Source organism: Martes martes, assembly GCF_963455335.1.
Source record: "Martes martes genome assembly, chromosome: 6".
NCBI classification, from domain to species: Eukaryota; Metazoa; Chordata; class Mammalia; order Carnivora; family Mustelidae; genus Martes; species Martes martes.
In genome coordinates this window covers 75,225,666-75,253,429 of record NC_137893.1, presented here as the reverse complement: position 1 = coordinate 75,253,429, position 27,764 = coordinate 75,225,666, and the positions used below count along the sequence as shown (strand labels likewise).

The 27,764-nt window shown below is 36.9% G+C and overlaps 1 protein-coding gene across 2 annotated transcripts in view; it reads left to right on the top strand.

Annotated features, from left to right (window-relative positions):
• Window positions 1–14,312, top strand: part of RNF217 (ring finger protein 217) — a 121,234-nt gene extending 106,922 nt beyond the window's left edge. Inside the window, exons 4-6 of one of the 2 annotated variants that reach the window (XM_080807024.1) lie at window positions 5,168–5,369; window positions 11,521–11,592; window positions 13,000–14,312. In XM_080807024.1, the coding sequence (XP_080663150.1) occupies window positions 5,168–5,369; window positions 11,521–11,592; window positions 13,000–13,073 (348 nt within the window). In that variant the 3' untranslated portion in view covers window positions 13,074–14,312. The remainder of the gene's footprint in view (window positions 1–5,167; window positions 5,370–11,520; window positions 11,593–12,999) is intronic. The other variant, XM_080807023.1, reaches the window with a different exon arrangement.
• The last annotated feature ends 13,452 nt before the right edge of the window (window positions 14,313–27,764 follow it).

The following is a 27,764-nucleotide window of genomic DNA, read 5'->3' as shown; positions in this document are numbered from 1 at the left end:
GATATACTTAGGGCACTCATTTAGCACATGAAATTTATCATCCCCTGGGTGTTAGGAATTCAAAATTACAACTTGCTTAGCACATGTGAAAAGTAATGTCTCCTCCTGCACATTAATTTGCGTTGTGTCAGTTCATTTCTCTGTAATTATCAAATTGTAAAATATGTATAATCAAAAGATAGTTACAATAGTATTAAAGGAAGCACTGTGTACTAAAGGTTGAAACCACTTTTTCATAATTAAATCATTGCTTGTCTTGTGTAAGATATTCAAATTAATCTTTAGAACCATATAATCCTGCAATGTACAAGTTTACTATAGAGTTTGGAATTTTAGGGGCACCTGGGTGGCTCAGTGGGTTAAAGCCTCTGCCTTCGGCTCAGGTCATGATCTCAGGGTCCTGGGATCGAGCCCCGCATCGGGCTCTCTGCTCAGCAGGGAGCCTGCTTCCCTTCCTCTCTCTCTGCCTGCCTCTCTGCCTACTTGTGATCTCTGTCTGTCAAATAAATAAATAAAATCTTTTAAAAAAAAAGGAATTTTATCAGTCCCTGTGCAGAAAGATTATTGAACTAACAATATTTTAGTTGCCTGCTCTATACAGATATTATTTTAGCAATAAGGAAAGAGGTGCCTGGCTGGCTCAGTCAGTAGAATATGAGACTCTTGATCTTGGGGTTGTGAGTTCAAGCCCAATATTGGATGTAGATATTCCTTACAATATAATCTTTAAAAAGAGAGAGAGAGAAGGAAAGACTGTTCAAAGAGACTAGAAATTATAGTCTTCACTATTTAAATGAAATAAGATATACTACGTAAAGATTTTAGAACCCAATGAAGCAAAAAGCAGAGATAAAATGGCAGTGACAATTTCATGTGAAATTTTGAGCCAAGTGAATGTCAGTGACAAGCTTGACTTATTAGTACATGTCTCCTGTCAAAAAGTTTTGATATTGTGTTACAGGAAGAATGTAAATCGGTCCAGAGAGCAGCTAAAACAAGCTGAAAGACTCAAGATATGCCTTGTGTGTGAGAACACACACGTTTGTTTGACTAGCACAAAGATTATGCTGTCAGTTAGCAAAGAACACTATTGACCCTCTGTTTTTAACTTTAAGTTTATAAAAGGCTGCTTAGCATAATAAAGAAAGAGACTCGAATCAAAATCCTTTCTCCGTTCACTCAAGTAGGTTACTTTTCCTACCTCAGGTTAAGAATAAGAACGCCAATCTCATGGTGCGGTTAGGAGGCTTAACAGTGCTGATCTATGTACAATTCTTGGCACATTAATGGGCTCTAAACAAATATTAGTCCTTTTCCCTTTATAGGTCACATACAACACTATGCTGTGTGACCAGGAAATGTGTCAAGCGTTCTTACTTCCATTAAAGATCAAATACAACATACAATCAAAAAGTTGAGTCGACTTGAAGTAACCTTTATTTTGGGTGGTCGGCAATTGTCTTTGAACATGATTTCTGCTAGTGCTCAGGGATCTGAAGAAGGATCAGAAATAGTTCAAGGGTCCACTAGAACTTTTGGCCTCTATTATTCCTGAATGGCATGACTATGAAATGGTTGTGGTAACAGGAATGGTTCTTCAGGATTGTTCACAGAAACAGGCACAACAGAGGGGAAGCGCTGGATTAGATGAGAAATTATCAGGAAGCTAAGGACCTTAAGTCCCAGAGACCCTCACCTGTACAAGCCCCTTCTTAGGCCTTGTATTTAACTTGTACAGTTGGCTCTTGAACAACATAGGTTTGAACTGTGCAGATTCACTGTAAATGTATTTTTTCTTTCTTGTGATTTTCTTAGTAACATTTTCTCTTCTATAGCTTACTTTATTGTAAGAGCATATAATATATAAAATATGTTTTTTAAAAAATCTGTGTTAATATATTATAAAATGTGTTAATATAAAATATGTGTTATATAAAATATGTGTTAATCAACTGTTTATGTTATCAGTAAGATTTTTGGTCAACAGTAGGCTATTAGCAAATTTGGGGGGGAGTCAAAAGTTACAGGCAGATTTTTTTACTGCAGGGGGGTCATTGCCCCTAATCTTCCTGTTGTTCAAGGGTCAACTGTACTTGTAATTTACATTCTTCTCCTTTAAGAGGGCCCCTCAAAATGGATAATCTTCAGGTCCCACAACATCTGGATTCACTCTTACTGGACTGTCAGGTAAAAGAAAAAAAATTAATATAATTTAAAAAGATGAAGTGTCCAATAGCAGGAAAAACAAGTTTTGCTTCTATTGGCCCATAAGGATTTGTTAGTAACCCTGGACCAGAGATGTTCTTATGCACCTGACCACAAACTAGTCCTTGCCTAGGAAGGCACTCTCTAGTTTAGCATCAACATAAGAACTACCCATATGAAAACATAGGAAAACATAGGGACCACCCAGCGGTCAGAGGGTGTGCAGTTACATTTATCAGGCATTGGATTTCTCACATTTTTAGGTGGGGGAAGGGAAAGGGATAGATGGAATCAATATTATATTGATCTGACTCAGTAAGTGCCCAACAATGGGTTAGGCACCATATATACATTATCACATTTTTATTCTCGTGTAAGTAACATTATCTAAATTGAAGCAAGTAGTAACCTCTTTCTATATAGCTTGTGGAGCCAGAATTCAAACACAGGGCTTCGTGAAGTCAAAGCCCAGATTTTTTCTACCTCCCTATGAGCTAAGGCTTACCTGCCAAGAGTCAGCCACTGGGAGGGAAAGGACATTTAACCTATAATCAGCCTAATGATCTTCAGTACCAAATGTCCTGCCAACCACTTAGGACACTTTTCTTTCTCAGTTCATTCAGGTTATCATTTATTAAGTGCCTGCTATGGTGGCAGTCATTGTACTGCCCTTCGTTTAGTTATTACTTCTTCAAGATAGTCATCGTTGCCTAGAAACTCTCCAGTAGGTAGATTGGAAGGTAAGTAGGTAGGTAGATGGATGGATGGTAGTAGGTAAACAGGTAGATAGATGGATGGTAGGTAGGTAGGTAGGTAGGTAGGTAGATGGATGGATGGTAGATGGATGGATGGATAGATGGATAGAGGATGGATTCACAAATATGTATATTATCAAATCAAACTTTCGCCATTACTATGATTACTATGTACTGTTCTTTTAAAAGCACCCTCAAAAGTCCTTCTAAAAATTCATATTGTTCTTTTAAATTGAAGTTCAAAATTTTGGTTATTGAATCACTAAAACTGAAATACTGTATATGATTTGGAGTTAGCAATTTCAAAATTTTTCTTTTCAAAAACTATGAAATACGGTCATATTTTGTAATGGATAACTTCCTTTATCTCCCAACTTTGAAATTTCTCTTTTCACATTAAACATCTTCTCTTTTTCCTGGATGATTTGATCTCATTTCCATAATTGTTGAGAAGCTTTTGAAAAATATAAATATATAACTGTACTATTGAAGTTCAAGGAACTACCTTGTGTATCAGGGGAAGGAGAGTAGGATTTTAAATGAAATGTGTAGAGTTGGGGGAACCTGGCTGGCTCAGGTGGTAGAGCATATAACTCCCGAGGTCGTGAGTTCAAGCCCCACGCTGGGTGTAGAATTTACTCTTCTAAAATTGTGGCAAGTTGTGGACTGCAACCAAGGCTTCACTAAAAAGAGGCAACCAGTGGTGGGTTTGACTCACATGTTGTGAAATTCCCCATTACATTAAATACTCGCTGACACACTCATCCCCAAGCAAAGTCATGGGTAGAAATGACAATAGTCAGAAAGGTACTGGGGACATTTTGAATACATTTTCTAAGCAAAGAACTAATATAGAAATAATAAATATATAAATAAACAAGAATGAGTGGGATGTGACTTGAAGTAGCAAATGCCTATTCTGTAGTGAAGTGGGAAGACTATTTCTGGTGATCCTGTTTTAACCTAACATAAGGTTAGACAGTGTAACCAAATCTTTTTCTTTTTTTATGAAGTAGAGTTAAGTTCTCTTCCATGGTAATTCACCTAACAAAGGGTGCATATACTTGAAAGAAAGATGGCCCCAGTTTATGTACAGTGTCCATAAAGGTTCTGAGCCAGGTATCCAATTATGTCTCAAGGAATAACATCTTTTTTTTTTTAAAGATTTTATTTATTTGACAAAGAGATTGAGAGAGAGAGAGAGAGAGAGCCCGCGCACAAGCAGGGGGGAGTGGGAGAGGGAGAAGCAGACTCCCCACTGAGCAGGGAGCCCAATGTGGGGCTTGATCCCAGGACTCTGGGATCATGACGCAAGCCAAAGGCAGACGCTTAATGACTGAGCCACCCAGGTGCCCCAAGGAATATATCTTTATTGTAACATGGTCCCAGTGCTTGAGACAGTGACCCCCCCATGCTGGGTACCTGGTAGACTGTGGGAGTACAATTCTTGTTACATTATGGGTGAAGCTCTGTTTACATGTAACTTGACTGCAACAATAGAGGAAAACGCTGAGTTTAACAGAAGGCGTTGTATAAACAGCCCCGAAAACATACTTGCGAATGACATTAGAATTGGAAACTGAAATGTTATTGTGAATACACTTACAGCTGCTATCATTTTCTTCCCCAAATAAAGACTCCTACTCAGGGTGTCTGACTGGTTCAGTCCGTAGAGCATGTGACTCTTGATCTCAGGGGGTTATGAGTTTGAGCCCCATGTTGGGTGTACAGTTTACTTAGAAATAAAATTTTTTGAAAAAAGAAAGATTTCTGTGCCTTTCTAATTATGCACACAGAGTTTTACATGATCCTTTCTTTTATGGAATATTCTTCATCTCTTCTCATTCCTCAAATCACCTCATTCTTGCTGATCATAGCATAAACAAAATATACTTTCACAGCATTTTAAATTGCCTCCTAACCACTGAGTTAGGTGTATGTCTAGACAGATAAGTGAGTTTTCTTTGGGATGTGCCTGTTTATATGTTGGCCAAAATGAGCCAACAGCTTGAGTACCTGAAATGTTACTGAGATTTATACATTAGAGTATCTGATACAAACACAATCTTGCACAGTATGATTGTAAGTAAACTGCTGTGGAAGGCTTTTGTTTTGGTGGAAATTGTTTGTTCGATAACACTTGCCAGATTTCACTTGTAAAAACATATAATAACTTTTTCCTGTTTTTTCCTCTGTCGTCAATACAGATCCACATCCAGAGAACTGAAGGATGTGACCATATGACCTGCTCACAATGTAACACTAATTTTTGTTATCGATGTGGGGAAAGATACCGCCAACTCCGTTTCTTTGGAGACCACACATCAAACCTCAGTATATTTGGCTGCAAATATCGCTACCTCCCAGAGAGACCTCATCTAAGGAGATTAGTGCGAGGGTCAGTCTGTGGTAAGTATCTGACATGCTTTATAGGAATGTTTTCTGGGAAGTAAGCGATGATAAGAGAATTCAGATGTATTAGCCATGATAATTCTGAGCACCTGTCAGGTATTCTAGTGGGGACTTTACCCAAAAACAGGAGGAAGAAATTTTCTCTACTTTTGAGTTTGGAATGGAAATTTAAATTTGGTAGCTAGACACAACTTATATGAGCAAGCAGATTTTGTTTGAAAAACAAATTATTTATTATACTGCAGAAATGTAAATTCATATTTTAAATTTCTGAAGCCGTATTGTAAGCCCCTTGATGAGAGGGACCATGTCACATTTATTTTTCTGTTGACAATACCCAGCAACTTATTGTACACATATACTCCATTCATGGAGGACGGGCATTACAGTTTTTGAAAATCCCTATGGGGCACCAGGGTGGCTCAGCTGGTTAAGCCTTGGACTCTTGATTTTGGCTCAGGTCATGATCTCAGGGTGGTGAGATCAAGCCTGCTTAGGATTCTCTGTCCTCCCTCTCCCTCTGCCCCCCCGCCCCCCGCTGCTCTCTAGTGCATGTGGGTCTCTCCTGCCCTACCTCTCAATCAATCAATAAAATTTAAAACTAAAATAAATAAAAATCCCCATGTTTCAGAGCCTTGTACTGGATTCTTATTGTATCTATATAGTCGATGCCATTGTATGTATGTTCCTATTGTAATAATAGTTAATATAATAGCTAACAGTTAATGAAATGAGTATCAAATGCCCTCATTACATACAAACCCAAGTTTAAATATCCAAATGTGATGCCTTTATGCTTTAAGTTTTTACCCCCTTCTTTGTCCTCAACAACACATGATCTCATACACAAATATGCAAACATAAACCCAGATTTCCTGCTCTGGGCTGATGCCACCACCTTTGTGTGATAAGAGTTCTTCTGACCTGATACTTCTTCCTCCATTAGCTCCCTACTTCTCTGGAATGTATCCACTGTGAGGTTTCTTCTCTCTATTCCATTACACAAAACTTACTTCTTCCTCCGAGAGTCTTTCTCATGTATGTGCAAACATCTTCCACATTTCCCATTTCCTGCCTACTTTTGCCTAGTTACTTCATGAAAATCTCTTTTTATCTCTCTTTAAGCCTCCATCACTTTATTATTATTGTAGGTCTCTCACCTTACTAGAATCATATGATGGCGAATCAGAACAAAGCTGGTGCTAATGGTGCATTTCTTTTAGGTAAAAGATAGAACATTTGTTTAAAAATTCATTTTAACTTATGGAAAACAGTGTCATCATTTTCTAAAATCTTGTATGATCTCTATGAAAATATCCTTGTTGACCTTTAATTAAATGTAATTGCTCACAACCAATAGCATTTAATATAGTCAAGATTGGTTTTAATGATTTTCAATGTTTGCCTGTTTACTTGCTTGTAGTATATATATTTGCTATTTATTTGCTTGTATGTATTATAATTGTATGCCCAATATTTGCTTATTAAATAGACTTTGAAGGGATAACTAGGGAATCTAATGCCTATTTATAACATTACTACCATGAGGATACTAAATTGCAAATTAAGTTTTGAGCTATAACTTATTTGTAAGACTATATACAGAGAACAACCAAAAAAATACAAAATTCTTATATTTTCTGTATTACTAGGTTTTTTTCCTACTTCGATGACATTTTGTGATAAGATGTTTCCTTCCATTTTTTATTTTAATAACCTCTTATTTCATCATCATCTTCCCCTTTTTGTTATTTGGTTTAATCACTCTTAAATAAGGGAAGTTATTTCTTGCCTTATTTGTCCAGTAATATTTTGGATACATTCTCTTTGGGTCATCTTATTTGCCTGGAGGCCACTAGAATCCTCTTCTTGGGTCATAAAATAGGAGTTGAGTTATTTAACGGCCTATAAAATGCACAGCCAGTGAACATTATCGGCAGGGAATATCTTCTCTGCACAGTTTCTTCTGTTTTTATTTAAAATTTTATGGTCAGCTTTCTGTAAATGGTTTCCTTTGGGGCCTCTTTTCTACAGTGTGTGTGCATGCACCTGTGTGTCGGGACAAACCTGACAAGTAGGGAGCAGCTGGCTTTCCAAGAAGCTCTCCCTCCCACACCTGCTTTCCCACCTTCTGTATGGCTGTCTCTAACTGCTCTTGGACCATAACTCCAAAAAAGGTGGTCCACACCTCTCCCAGCCACACAAAAGGCTGGAAAAGGAATGACTCTGGAAGTCACAAACTTAGCTTCTCCGTGCCATATAAGAGAGAAGGGGGATGATAGCAAAGCCCTCCTACACTTTGTTTTCATGGGGCATAACCCAGTTTGCTCCCTCCATTTGGGACTGCAGCCTCCACATGTCCTTGGACAGAGGCAGAGAAAGTGCCTGCTCTGCTCTCACAGCTGGAAGATGGGAAACATGGTTTGCATTCCATGTGACCGTGTGCCCACCTATGGATCAGAGGTTCTACTCCTAAAGAACAAGGGAGAACAGAGATTTCAGGATGGGTTTAGCAGCTTCTGACATGGGGGTATCCCCCTGGTGGGAGTAGGCAGATTATTCAATGGATGGTGTTGGGAATAAAAGTGATGGAGAAGAAGTACTGAATTCTCATACCATTACATACAGATGCTCAAAGTGTTACATTAAAGGGTATAATAGTAAAGAAAATATAGGTCTTTAACTGATTTCTAAGTGGCAGATAGTTTATATGAACAAAAGCAATAGAGTCTCCTCCAAAAATAAATATCCAATTTTTTTAAAATAATGAAGTCTGGAACCAGAATTGAAAAAATGCAAGTAGCCAATAAACATTTTTTAAAATATTCAATGCTATTAGTAAGCAAAGAAATGTAAATTAAAAAGAGATTTTTTTTGAACTATTGATTAGCAAACCTTTTTGTTAATACTCAATGCTGGACTTTCATACCCTACTGAATGAATTAGAAATTCTGTGCAATTCTTTGGCAAAGAAATTGGATAGTAAGATGAAGGATATTTTAAAATGATAAATCTAGGGGTACCTGGGTGACTCAGTGGGTTAAAGCCTCTGCCTTCGGCTCGGGTCGTTATCCCAGGGTCCTGGGATCAAGCCCCACATTGGGCTCTCTGCTCTGCAGGGAGCCTGCTTTCTCCTCTCTCTCTGCCTGCCTCTCTGCCTATTTGTGACCCCTGTCTGTCAAATAAATAAATAAAATCTTTTTAAAAAATGATAAATCTAGACTGACAGTGGTTTATTTGCAGGTATATTTTAAAATAGCAAAGAAAAGGAACAGAAAATTAAATACATGAATATTTAGGTAAGATATATATGGATATAATAGAATATTATTTCAGCTATTGAGAATAGTATTTTAAATGAATTGTTAATAATCTAGGAATAAAAGAAGATGTGCTTAATTCCTCAAAACAGTTTCAAAAGTAAAATTAAACATGTATTAAACATTGATTATATGATTGGAATAAGTTTATTACTTCCCAAAGAAAAAGCTCATTGGTTCTTTGAGTTTTGTGATACTTAGAGGAAAAAAAAAATTAGTGCTGTTACTCTGCAATCATGTTTCATTATTATTATTAAAATATATTAATTATTTTAAAAGGAAACATGAATGATTATGCTAGGCAATGGGTACAGGAAAAAGCAGATTTTTTTGAAAAATATGCGGACCAGGGGCTCCTGGGTGGCTCAGTTGGTTAAGCATCCAACTCTTGGTTTCAGCTCAGGTCATGATCTCAGGGTCCTGGGATCGAGCCCCAAGGTGGGCTCCCTGCTCAACAGGGAATCTACTTGTCTCCATCTCTCTCTACCCCTCCCTGTTCTCTCTGTCTCTCTCTAGAATAAATAAATAAACCTCTTAAAAAATAAAAATAAAAATAAAATATCCAGGCCAATATATTCTAAAACTCTCCTAAGCACAGCTTTAAGAATGTAAAAAATGTCATTGTTCAATAAGATTTCATATTATTGAGGTGCCTGGGTGGCTCAGTCAATTAAGCATATGTCTCCAGCTCGGGTCATATTCTCAGAGTCCTGGCATTAAGCCCTACATAAGGCTCCCTGCTCCATGGGGAGCAGGGAGCCTGCTTCACCCTCTCCCTCTGCCTGCTGCTCCCTGTTCTTATGGTCTCTCTCTCTCTCCCTGTTAAATGAATAAATAAAATCTTTTGAAAAAAAGATTTCATATTACTTAACTGGATTCTGCCATTGGCAAAAAATATAAATAAATCTCATGGTTAGACATTTAAATAGTCATCTTTTTAAATTAGATATTAAAGACTGCATTTTCTAGCTGTTTGGTCATGATTCCAAAGACCATTCCTTAAACATAAAAAAAATTAATACTTTTCTGACAAACTTCCAACAAATGACAGCATTATGTTTCTTTTTTTGTTTTAATGTAATTGCTTATTCCAAATTACTGTCCTTAATTGTAGAGTGCTGTTGCTGGTGTGCCCTTAAATGGCAAAGCCTTTCCATTCCTTCTCATTTCTTGTGTTTGAGTGGTGCAGCTGTTCACATGCCTTAAGGTCAAGGTTACTATATAATGACAAGATATTAACTACTATCCTCTTTCCGTGTGTGCTATGCCTTTCAAAGTGAGTGGAATTCTGACTGTGAACTCTGTGCCCTGTTTACATGAAACCAGCATTTAGTATAATCACTCCTCAGCTATTTATTCAGAAAAAAAGTGCTGGTTGATGCCATCCTTTGGCCACCTGACCAGCACGTAGCTTTCTTATAAGTGCTTTCTTTTATTTTTCTCACATTTTATATTTTCCATGGGACCAATGCAGACCTTCCAATTTATGTTTTAATTTTATTTTTTACTCTAGTTGACATGCAATGTTACATTAGTTTTGGGTATACAATACAGTGATTCAATTTCTCTGTACATTATGCTGTGCTCCCCACATGGATAGCTACCATCTGCCACCATACGCTATTACAATATCACCGCCTATATTCCCTATGCTATGCCTTTTATCCCAGTAACTTAATTCATTCCATAATTGGAAGCCTATATCGCCCTCTCCCCTTCACCCATTTTGTCCATCTCCCTTACCCCCTCCCCTCTGGCAGTATCAGTTTTTTCTCTGAATTTATTAAAATGATTCATTTGAATAACCTTAAATATACTGTATGTTTATTGGTAATTTTCTCTAATAATATTTATCTATTTCTATTTTTAAAGATATTTATTTATTTATTTATTAAGAGAGCGAGAGCAGGGGCGCCTGGGTGGCTCAGTGGGTTAAAGCCTCTGCCTTCGGCTCAGGTCATGATCCCAGGGTCCTGGGATCGAGCCCCGCATTGGGCTCTCTGCTCAGCAGGGAGCCTGCTTCCTCCTCTCTCTCCGCCTGCCTCTCTGCCTACTTGTGATTTCTGTCCATCCAATAAATAAATAAAATATTTAAAAAATAAAAAAAGAGAGAGAGAGCGAGAGCACTGACAGGGGGAGAGAGTGGGGGAGAGAGAGAGAATCCTCAAGCAGATTCCTGGCTGTGCATAGAGCTGGATGTGGGGCTGGATTCTAGGACCCTGAGATGATGACCTGGGCTGAAATCAAGAGTCAGATGCTTAACCAACTGAGTCACCCAGGTGCTCCATAACAATATTTAAGCATCCCAGTTGTAGTTCAGTCTGCTAGGTCTTCATATTATTACTCTTCTTTGGACCCAGGAAGTAAGTAGATCACTTTTTCAGATGTGGGCTTGGATGCAAGCCGTCTGTAGCGCCTATTAGCTTTCCATTTTGTGAGCTAATTAGATTTTCTTCTGCCAACTCAGAATCTGTCACTTCCTTATTAATCTTTCAGAATCTTGAAAAATGACAGAGATCTAAAGGAAAAGCACCAAGATGAATGGTCCTGGTAGAATAAAGTGAACCACTAACATTGGAATTTTTTTGGTTAGAAAGTTTAAATGATTTATGAGATGTTTGACTAATGTGCCCAGGACTTCTGTGGAGTTACTGAATTTACATAAGTATATTTGTTCTACACCTGCTCCATCTCCTAAGAGAAATATTGCCTTAATTATAATCACACTTCTTAAAAAACAATGTACACTGTGGTATTAAAAAGCATTGCTGAAATTGTTTGATAAATTAGTTTTAAGACTCTAAATGGTCTTGCCTTTTGTTTTCCAGCTGGAAAATTATTCGTTGCACCTCTAATCCTGGTCTTGGGATTAGCACTAGGGGCCATAGCAGTTGTAATCGGTAAGAAGCACTTAAAATATCTGAGATTAGAATCTTTTGAGTGCCGTAGAGAAAATATGAGTGTAAATGTAGTAACATGAGTCAGTTACTAAGTGGACATATCTGTTCCATGCTTGCTTTAGATGAGCAATCAGCACTTGATTTATGGATTCAGAGGGTGTATTTCATATAGGATGTATTTGTGTGACACTTTTGCAGTCTGTAAAGACTTTGATTCATATATCTTATAAAGCATTATTAATTCCCTTTTAATATGAAAGTTAGTACAACGAGTAGTTTAATGATAGAGTCTAATGGACTGGAACCCAGATTTTCTGATTCTGAGTTTAGGTTGGACCACCAAGAAAAAAGGCTCTGGTATACCCTTGTATAATTGGTTTGTTCTAGTGAAAGTGTACCCTGGGTAAAAAAGATACCTTCGACATGAATAGGAACTTATACCCAACATATACTTCAGCACTGGCAAACAGAAAATGTATGAGTGATTCCGCATAGTTTCTTTCATACAAGTCTACTGAAATATGTGTTTTAAAACAGTGGTTCTCATACTCCAGCATGTTGTAGAATAACCTTGAGGACTGGTTAAAACACAGGTTCCTGGTTTCTACTCTCAGTTTCTGACTCCATATAGGGGCAGGGCCCATGGATTTCCAGTTCTGAGAAGTTCCCAGGTGATACTCATGCCACTGGTCCAGGGACCCCAGACTTTGAGAACCATTGCTTTAGAGAATTTTGAATTAAACACTATAGATAAAGATTGCTTTGATGACTGTTCCACATAATAGGTGGGATTTCTTTTTCTTTTCTAAATAAAATAAATTTTTGTATGTAAATTTCTATTGAGCAAGTAATTTACATGTACAGGACAGATAAAATTATAAAGTAACTGACATTTAAGTTCTTACAATTTAGGAAGCATTTTAGGAAGTAGATACTGTTATTATTTACATTTTACTATGGAGGAAATAAGGCTTACTGGGACCTCATATGCATCAGAACAGGGACTCGAACCTGGCATTTGGCTCTACAGCCCATGTTCCTAAGTAATGTGCTGTCCTGCCCGAGACTGAAGTATCCCATCAGGGTGCAAATGGTACGACTAGGGATAACAAAGAAGATCAACCTAAGATTGTGTATTTTGATAGAAGACATGATTCCATATTCAAACTGGTGTCAGAGAGGTTGTTCAAAGGGGGAGAGAACTCCAGAAAACTAACATGGAATGACATCTTATAGGAGTAAATCCATTTCATAGTGTAGGTGTCTCCCCACCTTCATCCACACGTTTTGCTAAGTAGCAATCATTTGTAAATGACTGCAAAATGAAAAATGGAAAATGGAAACTTTTCAAATATATAGACCTAAATGCCTCTCCTCCTAATTACCTTTCATCTTTTTTATCCTCAGGTTTATTTGTATTTCCTATCTATTGCCTTTGTAAAAAACAGAGAAAGCGATCACGGACAGGAATGCACTGGTAAAATGCGGATGATTTCATGGAACGAAGCCGGCCCGGGTAGGAGCCACACAGAATGGCACACTCATCTGAGACTCATGTCTTGAAAAACACTGAGTCCTGTCCCGCCCCACCCCTGCCCCACCCCGTGGTTGTCTGCAGGCCACAGTGCCTCTCGCTCCAGTGCACTCCCTCCATGGTATCCTGACTCCTTTCCTTAGACAGTTTGCTGCTTTTCAAAAATGGTCACTTTCATAGACTATAAATATCTGTATCATAACTCTGACCTTCTTACTGGTTCTTGGAAGAAGATATTTTCATTAAGAACCAGGTATCCTCAGAATTGTCTGAGCATGCCTCTCCTGAGCATTGTTTGGATGGTCTTTGTACCTAAACCTCCTTCCAGGCCCTCTTCTGAGACTTGGTGTGAATAGCGGAAATCATCCCACCTGTACAAACAAGCAAGGCCACTTTTCAGAAGACAGAGGCTCACCATATGCACCTGTTTTTATCTGTGCCCCAAGCAGTATAATTCCTTCATCCTTCGGAAGCTATAATTGTTAAAAATCTCACTGCTCAAAAGGGAACTAGTGAAACAAAACTAATGAGAAGAATCATGAGTTACTGACGTGTATATCTGTGCAGGGGTGTGAGTGTATGTGTATAAGTATCTGTATTAAAACTAGGTCCAATAACCTTGTACTTGTCGAGTTCTATGCCTCTACGCTATTTTTCCACATTTTCATAGACATATTTAAAGATGATCGTTCCTTTCTGGGCGTATTTTGGTAATGTACTGAATTAAAGTCAATGTAGACACAGGCTATTTTGATGTTGGCCCTTTCCATTGCTTGCTCTCTCTCTGTCTCACACACAGGCACACACACCAGAAATTGGTGCAAGGTCACCTCGAGGATCATCAAACTTTATTAACTGACGAAACTGGTAGGCTGCTCAAGACCAGACGTTTAGTCTTTTCAGATTTTTTTATGTTTTGGCATCCATGTTTTACTAAATGAACAAATCCTTCAGATGGGATTAGTTAATTTAAAAAACAAATTTGCTGTAGCAAGAGCTGCTTAAGCCTTTAAATAATCACTGTTCTGCTATTTTTTTTTGTTCTGCTAATTTTTTAATCAACTTGTAATTGCCAATAATTCTGCTTTAGGTCAGTTTGTGATAGTTTTGGAAACCCTACCCTCTTGCCTCTTCTCTCTTTTTCTCTCTCTCTTCTATCTTTTTATCTGTCCCCAGGATTTTCATTAAAAAAAGAAATACAGTTTTGAAGGGTTTTTCTTATGTTTACTGCTCAAAGACTATCAGATGTGTTAATATCTTCTTATGGATGGGGTAATTTAAAAACACAGCTTTTTGTGTTCATGGGTTTATCTAAAATAGGAACAACTTTTGGAAAAATGAAGGAAATATCTTCAGGAAGTTTTACCAAACTGAGATGTCTTTAAAAATAAGAAAAAGAAAAGCAACTAAACTAAACAAACTATTCCTTTGTTTTCATCATGGAAGTTCATCAGCAGAATGGACGTAAAGAGCACTAAGAAGCCTGAAGTTTCCACTTGTCTCCAGATCCTTAAGATGAGCTATCTGCATAGATGTAGCATTTATTTTTCAGCAGCCTTATCTGAATGGTAATAAATTCTGTGATAAAACATGCATTAACATGGATAGTTTATCTTGTTGGGCTCCAAAGAAAAACATTTATCATCTTTATCAGCCCACGGAAGTCCATGCTCGTGACAGTTACTTGCAAGGACAGTGAGCTTCTGTTCTTTCTGGATCACACTCAGAATGGTGTACTGCAGTTTCTGGACTCGTCTACATTCAGGTAGAGGAGGATGTGCCATTTATGATTCTCCGATGGCACGTTTCTAAACGTAACACAATGCAAGGAGAAGAGATGCTCTAATTTCACAAATTCATCTTACCCCTCATCCATCCAGCCAACAAACATTTTTCAGTGCCTATTCTATGTGCTCTAGTATTAAAACAAGAGAATGAAAGTTTCTATCCTAAATTCATGTAAGTCTGTCATGAGAGTGCTTAATTTTCGTAAATTCATGTTTTTCTGGACTTAGGTGTTAGTTCGACAATATGTGAGTGCAATGAACTCTAAATCTAGTGGATATGTTTATGTATGATATGTGTATGGATATGTATTTGTCAATCTACATACACATGTATCTACTATTTCCATAGCTGCATATAAACACGAACTCCACATACATATAAACCAAGTAGCTAAGTAATATACTCTCTGGTCTTAGATAATCTATTTTCTTAGGTTATTGTGTATCTTGTCTTTGACTTACTCAGGGATTTTTATTCCTTCCTTTGAATAACTTATCTTTTGGAGATACCTTTATATTATTTGGAAACGTTCCAATTTTCCAATTACAAAGTGGCATCTGTCATTGTTGAAGGTTCTCTCATCAATGCTTGAGATACTGTCACAGTGTTGCACAGGATTTTCGTTTTTCTATTGCATAGATTTTTTTTAATTGATGTATACATTTTTATCTTTCAAAGTTGGTATATATTAGGCGTTTCCCTGATAGTGACTTAAAGTAATAATTTGTGAATGTTTTTACTAAGTGTCATCAAGATCTTAAAAAGAAAGAAGAAAATAAGAAGGATTATTTATATGTTAGTGTCAACATGGAAAGTAAAACACTAGTAACTTTTGGGATAAATTCTAAAAGCTACTTTAGAAAAAGAAACACATACATAAAATAAATATTGTTCTATCCAAAGCTTGTCATTTTTATTGTAAATGTAATATATACTCCTTTTAAAAAATCAAACCATATAGAATTATAAAATGCAAATTCAACTGCTCTAGCCCACCCCTTATTTTCTAGGGGTAACCACTGTTAATGTTTTGATATATGTCCTTCTAGAAACTTTGTGCATATATATGAGTGTGTTTGTATATGTCCATGTGTATTAGTTTTATACAAATAGGACGGTAGTCTTAATGTCCTGTGACTATTTTTTCGTTTTATTATACATTAGTAGACACCTTCCCATAAGTGTTTAAATAGATTTACCTCATTCTTTTGTAAATTACTACATATTCCATTGTGGGACTATACTTTACTTCATTAGTCCCTATTGAATGGGCATCGAGATTGTTTTTATCAGTGAAGATCTTTTACATATATTTTTATCACTTTATGTACACATTTCCATAACTTTTAAAATTTGTTTTTATAAGATATTTGTAATAAAATTTTAACGTATTTTCTGTGAATGAGATCATAGAGATACTATATTTCAGACCCTTTTCTTGGAAAAAAGAAAGATTATGTAGGAGTTTTATGTAGGAGTTTTTTAAAGAAAAGCATCTTTTGCAGGATAATTCCCCCCCTGCTTGGTTAGCCAAATAAATATGTGGCCAAAACGTATAAAGGAAAGTCCATCTTATTCCAATAAAAATAAAATGCAACGAGCTATTTCTAAGATAATGTGAGATGTCTACAAGATGTCTGTGAGATACACTGATATTTGGGTTGCCTTATTTTTAAACTTGAGGAATTTAAAGCAAATAGCTAAACTGATAATGTCACTTTTTTTTAAACACTATCCATGTTCATGCATGTTGCACCACAAAGGAACTTAATTATGCCATTGTGAAAAATAGGAAGCAATTATGTTGGAAATTAAGAATGACCACAATTATCCGCAAAAAATAAATTTTACTATTTGTAAGGTTTGGTAGTTTGTTGGGATGCTTAGGAATTTGGAATCACGTAAAACATTCATTTTACAACGAGTCCCAGAAGTTCCCTAAGACCTTCTGCATGTGGCACTAAGAGGAGAGGGGTCCAACCTTTTGGTACAAGCAACAACCTGTTGCCATCACCTTGAGTTTCTGCTAGGTGCTATTTATCCTACAGGCAGAACAGACAGGAAAACCATCAAAGATTACTAAACACAATCCGATCACAACCTGTTCTCTTTCGTTGTGCTTGCTCGGCTGTGCCTGTCTGGAAATTCCCTGTCCTCTGCCACCCAAGCCCCCAGCTCTTGAGGCCCAATCCTCCAGCTGAGCCTTTATCATTCAATCCTACCACCCGTATGACCCCTGGCTCCCCTAAAATACCATCCAACCCCTGTCACCTCCTCCAGTCCCTGGTGACTCTCCCCAGTGTGGTTTTTCTCCACTCCTCTGATAACTCTAATTAGCTCCTCTTCACTGCAAAAGAGGAGGAGGAACGGGACGGGTGAAAAGCTTGCTCTGGCAGGTGCAAAGCAGCGGTGTTCCTTCCTGAGCCTCGGTCAAGTTCAAGTATGTCTGCCAAGACATCGATCCAGCTCCCGCCTTGCTAAACACTGCAGTTGTTTGTAACATTAGACCTCAGGCTGCCTGTTAAATTTATCATTATAGAAAAAGCTAGTGGCCTCAAGGAGATTGATTGGTAGGCTTCCTTAAGTGCGATTTTTTCTTTTAATTTTTTCTTTTAATCATGCCAAAAACCATTTTATTTTTTAATTTCAGGAGAAAACTGCACATATGCCTTAATGTGAGTCATCACATTGGATTACACGCTTATCTTTTCCTATCTGTAGCTGAAATCTATCCCAGTCACTGAAAGTAATTTTTCTTGGGGTTGGCTTTATTGTTCGGTGTTAGTGTCTATTATAAAGAGAGCCTTAAAATTCAATAATGCACTTTAAAATTCTTGTGCCATTTAAGTAATTCAACAGAATTAAAGAAGGGGTTACATATATTTTGATGGAGACAGTAGAAAGCAGTATTAATAAATATATGTCGCCTCTAAATTTGGGATGAGGGGGGTGTGTGGAAATCAGAGCCTAAAATTTAGAACAAGTAAAACATATCCCCCAAAAATGTAGCTGAGTTTCTGAAATTATTAGTAATTCTAAAAACTGATATCAGGAGCTTAAACATAACAAGTAATTAATAAATGTTACCTAATAACCTAACTAGAATATTTAAAATATTAAGTTAACTTCTACTTCATTTTAACTGCATTTTCATTTTTCATGAAATCTATAAAAGGAATGCCACTGGCTAGAAATATAATAAATCAAAACTATCACCAACAGCCAGTCTGAACAGTATTTTTTAAAATTCTCATAGTTTAAATATGATCTTTTTTTCTTCCTCTGGAAAATAAGTTGCAAACCCCATTTTTAAATTACACATCTACAATTATATAATGAAACTGAAATAACTTTAGAGAAGTGTTAATACATGGTCTGAACAAAATCAGAGTTCCAAAAACTGGGGAGCCTTCAGGATTGTGAAATGTTACCTTTTCGGTGCAAACCAATGATGCAAATCTTTAAAAGAGAAATGCGATAGAACTCCTTTATAACTCTGGTTTTGAGGATAGGGCTAATACTCATTTGATAGGCAACAGTTATGTGGGACTACAGTACTGCACATCCCTGTTCCAAGAGTCCTGTTTTAGCTGACTTTATCCAAATCCAAGAAGCAGAGAGTCACGTAATGTGAGACTTGTAATTAATTGTCTGTTTGGAGCCTTACCTGAAGCCATCATATAGCACATACTTTAGATCCCTGTATATAAGTGTCAGTTGTAGAAGCATGTAATTATGTGTACCATCAACTATATTCTTTTTTTTTTTTAGCTAAAAAAGTGACTGTTTTGAGAGTAACTGTATGACCTGCAAGGCAAAAATTATTTTTTTAGATACACGAAATATTGCCACTGCCTTTTTTTTTTTGCCATCTTCTTTTAGCTTATAAAAGAAATTTAATTAGGTATATTTAACTCCTTATCACTTAGATTATACAAATTTATTGGCATAGAAAACATTGCATTTTTCAAGTATATCCCATATTTTTGTCACTCTGTTTTGTCATTAATATTAAATGACTTTCTTCCCTGTTTTTGAAGTAATGCCCACGTTCTTCAATATCCAGTTCCTGCTTTCTTGAGATTTCCTAGTTATCTTGCCTTTTCCCTCTTCTGTCCCCATTCCTGTCTTGGCCAACTGTGGATTAAATTCCATTTCACCATTAACTTGTTGACTAACTAGATGAAATTCAAATACTGAAAGGACTCCATAATTTGGCTCTGGTAGTGAACATAATTTACTTTGACTTACTTTGTAAATTGAAATGTGTGAGGAGTACCTGGAATGCTGCCCCTTTTCTTGATAAGTGTTGGAGAACCCTTGCCCTCTGACAAGAAATAAAATGAACAAGAAGATGTCATTTGGATCAGAAAACTTAATAGTACTCTAAGACCAAGCTTCAGAAATGGCTTCATGAGTATTGTAAAAATCAGTGTTGTGTTTGCATATTAGTTGGACGGAAAGCACGTGTGGATATTCTCCAGTCTGATCCCAAGTCATTCATGATTCATCCAAAATGGCCACATGTCTGGTTTTGGGTCTTTGTGTCACCAAAAAGTCCTATAGCTTGGACTTGGGGTGGATTTATGTAGTGTAGCATTTGTATATAAGATTTGACTATGGATTCATGCTCTGTGAACATTATTAGACATTTTGATAATATAAAGTAGTAACATTGAATGTAACTGACATTAGCCTTATTCTAGAGAAACCATCTGTCATCAGCAAATGTTCAACATGTTCAGATACGATTAGGTATAAGTAACACTCAAGATATGTTTAGCATAAGTTTAGTATATGTTATGGAAAAATCCAAGGGAAAGTCCAACTTGGGTGTTAAAGGGCTCCAGAATTTGCTGAAATCATGTCATTTTCAGATTTATTTTTATAGCTGACAAACTGCTGTTGGTCGTCAGTTTCCTGGAAAGCTGTTAGGTGTTCACTTTATGCCCCAGATAGGGAAATAGTCTCGATAATCCAGTCGAATTCTTGAAAATAATATTTCTTCAACATGTTACTTCCTCTATGCCCAAATATAATTTTACTGATTCTTTCAAGTAAACACTATCTAAATATTTTATATAATATATTTGAACATTTTTAGTTTGTAGAAAATTAGCATGCTTTATTGAGAAAATTCTAGATAAAGTATCATGAGTTTTTATCAGCTGACTACAAGCCTTTTCCCTAAGGCCTTTTTTTTTAAGTTCCATATGGCAATACCTTAATTTTGTTATTTGAGCATTTTCACCATAATTAAAATTCTGTATATGGCATTGAAAAGAGGAAACCAACATTGTATTTCTTACGACATCTAGAACAGTAATTGGTGTATATATATATATATATATATACATATATATATATATACACACACACACACATACACACATTACCATTTACCTTGACAAGAACAACTTACAGATTTTTAATGTAAAAATTGACAATCTTGTTGCATATTTGAAATCAATTATTAATAAGTAGTAAATTCTGAGAGATCACAGAAATAATTTTGTGTAGAAGGAACACAAAAATAATGTGATTGAATTATTGTTAACACATTATAAAGAAACCACAATGGTTAGCTGTTTCATTTTTAATTTAAACAAAATTGGGCATAAGATATATTCATGAAACAAATACATTTATATACATGTATACCTATTGCAAAACTATGGGACAATTAAATGATTCACATTCTTTTTTTTTTTCACAGAGTGTAAAATACTAAAAATAAATACATTTGAGTCTTTAATCTGTTATCACTGTATATTCAGAAATTACAATTCTAAGGTAAAATTGTTTCCTATATGAATTATCAGAATATGTCCCATTTTAATTATATTTTCATGAACAATAGCAAAAGAGAAGAAATTTCTTAATTTAAAATGAATGCCTCTCCCTAGTGGTTTGTACCTGATCTTATCCATCATTTCATTATATTGTATATTTTTTGTTTTCTGTAAAATTTGTAACCGATTTCCAGGTAATATAAATTATGATATTTCTCATGTTTAAAATGAGCCTGGCTGAAAAGAGATTTTCTTTTTTAATGATATTGGAAAATATGTATGTGATTTTATTTTTTAACTTTTTCTACATTTCATTGGTCATACTATTAACTTTAGTATTTATAAAACTGGAGAAAACTATTTTCAATATATTTTTTTAAAAGAGGCAGTAGAAATAAATTGAGAAAATAGATGATAATATTATGCAGAAATCCCTGAAAGAAAATTTGGAAAGAAGCAAATTTCGTTAAGGTGAAAATGTTGCAATATAGGAAGTATTCGAAGACTTTAATTTCTTACATTAGAGTAATCAACTTATTTCCAAATGATTGTTTCATGCTGTTGGTTCCACAAATTGTGATTTTTAGTATACTATATAATTTCTCCTACGATTTTAGTGTTTATACATTAATTACTGAAAAGAAAGGAAGGAATTTGGGAATAAAAGTCAGGGAAACTGGGTTAACTCCCATTTTCCAATAGCACTAATGTATACTTCTTTAACCTTCTATATGGTGCTTTGTGTGATGAGAGTATGTAACACTTACATATGTTATTAGTGCCTTATTTTTTTTCACTTGATTTTATTTCTTACTTAAAGAGCCATATATTTTTTGTGAGTGTTCCTTGGCCCTTATATTTAAAGTGCCGATGAGACAGTACAACTTTAGAGGTACATATAGGCCGCCTTTGCTACCTTAACCCACTGTATTATCTCTGGAATAGCAGGTTAGCCAATATTTTTTTCTGAAGTTCAGTGTTTATTTTTAAGCTAAAGAATTTTTTAAAAAGGATATTAAACACCATAATTTGAAGCCACTATCATTGAAATGTACTTTTAAACTGCAAAAAAAAAAAAAGAATGCTGATTATTAAAATTTGAAACGGAAGTTGGAATGGCTGTCAGTCTTTATGGCTTCAATGAGGACAAAATTACTTTACAAAAGGCATTAAAAATAAAAGTAAATATATGGATCTGTTTCCTACAATTTGTCTTTGGCAATATGTTATTTGTAATCCACTTCCATACAGATGTTGAAGAACCATGGCGTTTGCTATTTACATGTAATTATGCATTCACAGTGGGCTTTATCAATACCAAGATACTTTGTATAATGTTATTGTACTCTTCTTGGTCTTTGCCTTTTGTGTTAGCTTTATAGAAAAAGCTGGGTCTATTGTATTCTATATGTACTATAGTATATCACTCAACTTTTCCTGATGAATGTATGATGAAAATTAAAATAAATCGTGTGCTTAGAAAAGACAAAGACACAGGTTGTATATGAAAATATGTGTACATATTTGACAAAAAAAAAAAAAGAGGAAAAGAATCTTCCTGCCAACAGATATGTCCTGCTGGACAGGACCTGAAAATTAACAGATTTTTTTTTTTTAAGCAGTAAAATTTAAAATCTATTACCTCAAGAATTGTCAGTGGATAACATGTCATTGTACTGCACCTCTTAGCAAATACAATCTCACTTGCGGCTGACAGTAAAAACAACCCAAGTGTCAGATCACACAAATTTTAGGGGCAAATCTTTCCAAAGATGGATACCTTATGATATTCTGGATTCTAATTCTGGACTTTTGGTATGTCCCTATGGCCTTTTGTTGTGGTTGGGCTTTTTCTTTTTTCTTTTTTTTTTTTTTTTAATGTTTTTGGTCGGTTGGTTTAGAATGGAAGGGTAATCTTAATTATGAGATCAGATCTCATGGAAGGATATAATGACACTCTACTTGGATGAAAACTGTAACGGGAAACAGCTAGTTTTATTGTCACTGTGTGAGCGCTTGTACGGATTCCTGTGAAGTGCTGATTACTCACAGGGGGCGTGTGATCCATCAGGCAACGTCATCTAGCAATGCCTAATAAAAGTTTTTAAAAGAGAAGACTCTTGTCTTTTTTGCAGTACATTTGGAATTTAAAGAAATGAAAAGGTAAAATTTGACAATGGCACAATTACCTGAATGTAAGTAAATTTAGAAAGATTTACTGAAGTCATTTCTGCACTAGATTCTGACTAGAGAAACAAGAATGAACAGAAATTCAGGGTATGCTTTTTTTTGGAAAGTGGATTGTGTTGTGTCGCTGTCATGTGTTTTGGGGAAACCTCACAGAATACGGAAGATCAGTGTGAACATTCTGATGAAAATAGTGTATCTGCAAGCACACAGTATAATGCCAATCACATTCTCTTAGACTTATTCATTCATTGAAAATCCATTTGATATTATTTATTCCCTTAATTATTTTTTTCAGTAAACATGTATTGAGCCCCTGCTGTATTATAAAAATATGTTGCACATGCGTTTAGGAAAAGACCAGGCTCCAACACTGGTCCAGTAGAGACAGTGCCTGGCAAGAGTTTCAACCATGGATTCCTACCTTGAATTCTTTGACTAATTTGGTTGGTGATATTAAGTTAGCCACATACCTATCCAGACGTCAGTCTACAATGACGACTGAGGTGGCAACCTCTAAGGTTTCTTTCAGCAATTAAATTTGGATCTGTGCAACCTATTTTTAAAGTTTGTTCAAATTATTCAGTTCTAGCATTTCTCCAACCCAGACAGGCCATGTCAGGGCCCTGTGCCTTGGCACAGGCTGGTTCCCTACCTTCTCCTCTTCCACCCAGACTCCTCCTCCATGGCCCTCAGGCCCAGCATCTTCTGCAGAATACCCTCTCGGCCATATCACATGGGACACATCACCACGGCCTCCTCTGTTGAGCATTCTTTGCAAAGCACTCCTGAACGAGGCACTTTGTATTTGTTTCCCAGGGTTAACGTAACAACTAAACACAAGCTGAATGCCATAAGACGACAAAAATGTACTCTTTCACATTTGTGGAGACCAAAGTTCAACATTAAAACATCGGCAGTGTTGGTTCTTTCTAGAGGCCCTGAGGAAGACTGTTTCTTGCCTCTCCCTAGTGTCTGGGGTTTGCCAGAATCCTTGGCATTCCTTTACCTGTGGTGTCTTCACTTCACTTCAGCCATTGGATTTAGGGCCCACTCTTGTCTAGTATGACCCTTCTCTGGGCTTAACTGTGTCCCCCAGAATTCATATGCCCAAATCCTAACTCCCAGCACCTCAAAATGAGACCATCTTTGGAGCTAAGTCCTTTAATGAGGTAATTCAGGTAAAATGAAATCATATGGTGGGTCCTAATCCAACGTGAAATAAAATTAGAGTAACTTGATACATCTTGTCACCTCCTTGCCGGCCATGAGGAGCCTTCCACCCGACAGTTATCAGACTGAATGCAAGACAATTAAATTTCAGTTTTCAATAAAGTACCATTACTTTTAGTATAAATATGTCTCAATTATTTTACTTATAGGATATGTATGTGTGCGTATAGATATATATGATATACATAAGGTATCATATATATAGGATATCTATATGCATGCCAGGCATAATAGAAAGAACATAGACAGACATTGGACCCAGACAGACAAGTTACAAATTTAGGCTCTGCTTTTTAGTTCAGGGAACTAGGAGAAGTTACTTAACCTCTTTGTACCTCAAATTCCTCATCTGTAAAATTAGAATATGCTTACCTGGAAGGGTGGTTGTAGGATTAAAATGCCCGGTAGATGGTGCCTTAGTAACTAGAACACTGTCTGATATATTGAGATCAATGGGTTAGCAAATACTTTTGAAGGAGTGAAAAAACACTTTCCCCTTTCCTATTTGGAATTCTCTGGAACCCTGAGACAGCTTCTGGTCAGCCCTAAGACAGGACCTAAGCTAAGCCATAGTGCAGTCTATGGAGTAACCCAGGCTTCCATTCGGAAAACCCCTCCACCTCCCCGGTGCCCCAGGAAAACCTAGTTGCTGGATGCAGGGAATTCTTCTCTAAGTGAACAACCCATTTGATACAAGTTCTGTTTTCCTTCTAGAAAATGTGTAATCCCTTGCTACAGTACGATGGCAGCAACATTTTATATTGAACCTGGAAAGTTGCCTGACCTTCCAGAACCTGGGGTCACCTGTGCTGCACCCTTCTGTTTGTGGAGATGGGGATCCTAATTAATGTAAATAAGTCTAAGCAGTTAAATAGCAATACAGGTAGATCCCATCTCTTTAAAAAGATCGTTGGGGTGGCACATTCATTACCCAGAGCTGGGATCAAATTTTTCTGTCTCCTTTTACAGAATGCATTTTTGTATAATCAATTGATAATAGTGAAAAATATCTAAAAGATGTACTATTTACCCACCTGAGGCTATTTCTTTGCATAAATAAAAATCATTGTGAAGGAGGAGATATTTTTTTTCTTTTAAATATTCTATTTATTTATTTGAGAGAGAGAAAGTGAGCGAGAGCAGGGGAAGCGGCAGGCAGAGGGAGAAGTAGGCTCCCCACTGAGCAGGGAGCCTGACTGGAAGGCAGACACTTAACCGACCGAGCCACCCAACGCCCCGAGAAGGTATTTTTTCTTAATGTTTCTTTTGCCAGCCAGTGGTTTTGTTCTTGACTTGCATTTCTAACCAAGAAACTCACATCACATAAAGATGATGATCTGAGTCGTGTAAAGAGGCCTGGATTCTACTACCTGTTTGTGGGTGCTGTGGCCTTGGACCAGGGGCTCAACCTTACTGCGGCTGAGTTCCCTTCCTTGAATATGGGGGAACCAGATCTCTAGCATTGTAGCATATTATATGAACAGTAATAGGTAATAAAACTACAGCCGTTAAAAGCCTCCTTCACAGTTTTATAAAGTTACACTTTGCCTTAACAACTGCACAATGGAAATAAATATACTGTGGATACTGTTCTTACAGGATGCCCAAAGTAGTATCCACTGAATGGAAACTCCCTTCTCCCTTCCCTCAAACAAATCACTCTTGACCCAGAGAATGTTATGAACAATCACTGAGTGGCAATTGTGACCCTAAATTAAAATGCTTCTTAGCCTGGCCAGTAATTCAACATGAATTCACACATACTGGCTTGCCAAATTAGAATGTTGGTTTGCTGAGTTAGACATGATTGCATACCTTCAGACGTTTTAAAGCTGGTTTCTCTTAGCCGATCTGCTATTCCAACTGGGTACAGGAAGTGCCAGTATGCAGAGGACAGCCCCAAGAAATCTTCCAGGCATTCCACGGAGGCGGTCGGATGATTTCCCCCCTACCCAGTGACACAGAGGCCCTTTCAAGGGCCAGAAATAGATCCCCTATTGAGCCTCTGTTTATCTCCTCTGACCATAAAAAGCAGCTGGTCTTGCAGGAAAGGTTGGCGGCTGCAATGAACTCCAGGAGGCCGTAAGCCCGAAGCCCGAGCAACAGAATAAAGCGCTCAAAGAACTTCAGGAGTCATGTTGCTAGCTCTTTGCTAGAACCATTCAGTCCTACTCCAAGGAAATCTGTGAACTAAAAACCCCACACAAGCCCTGTAAAATTTCCTGTGACCACCAGAGGCACTCAGAATCATTCCATTATTCTTGGAGGTGCTTCATAATGACTATTTATTAAGTATCCACTATACTGCTAAATATATACTGATGCCATTTTGTTGAATGAAAAACGTTTTTAAAAGAATTGATTGAGGGGCACGCCTGGCTGGCTCAGTCAGAAGAGCAAACAACTCTTGATCTCGGGGTTGTGAGTTCAAGCCCTATGTTGAGTGTAGAGACTACTAAAAAATAAATAAACTTAAAAAAAAAAATGGGGCCAATTCTCCCTTTCATTACTTGGTATTTAAACTTTGCTCCGTGTTAGGCTAATTACTAATTATGAAAATAGAAAACAAAATCAGGTGGTTTATTTTATTTTATTTATTTGAGAGAGCGCACAAGCGGGGGTAGGGGGTTCGGAGGGAGAGAGGGAAGCAGACTCCCTGCCGACCGTGAACCAGGACTCAAGGCTCCATCCCAGGATCCTGAGATCATGACCCGAACTGAAGTCAGATGGTTACACTTATGACTGAGCCGTGCAGCTGCCCCAGAATCAGATTTTCTTAAGGCCACTGGAGTCAATAAGAAACACTATTGAAACACTTCACACATCATTGCTAAAATATTATCAGGTCTTTAGGACAGAGCTTTAAACATATATCATATCTTTGTTAAGAGCCCTTAAGAACACTATTCTCTTTGCTTAGATGCCATACAGATGAATTGATATAGGTGTGGAAAATTTCAATAACGCAATTCATTAGATATATGTCCAGGAGCAGAACTGAGAAGTATCAAGTGCAACCAAATGACCACCTGAAACCCATTGCTAGATGGCCATTTCAACCTAACTTGGTGCTATTACTGTTAAATAAACCCCAAAAGGCCTCAGATCTTTAACCAAAAACTGCTTTGAGGCTGAACAAATGTGCTTAAAGCTTCAGGTAGCCATGTTTTATCAAATTCTAGCTCTTTGCATCATACTTTTAATTCATCCGCCAAAAAGGTATTTTATCTGCCACTGAGTGACTCAATCAGTTAAGTGTCTGCCTTCGGCTCGGGTCATGATCCCAGGGTCCTGGTATTGAGCCTTGTATATGGGACCTGCTCAGCAGGAAGTCTACATCTCTCTCTCTCTCTCTCTCTCTCTACCCCCCTGCCATTCCTGCTGCTTGTACTTTCTCTCTCTCTCTCTCAGATAAATAAATAAAATCTTCAAAATATAAAAATAACTGTTCTGAGGAGTACTGGTTCTGCTCTGATGGTGTTAAACCCCTACTAATGATCCTTCCCTGGGGAGCACAACAACAACAACAAAAACCCCAACTACCTGAAAAGGCTGAGAATAAACAAGACCAAGCAGAATGTGGTAAGAAATCAAAATGTGGATGTGCAATCCTCACGGCGGAAAGGATCTCAGTTCTC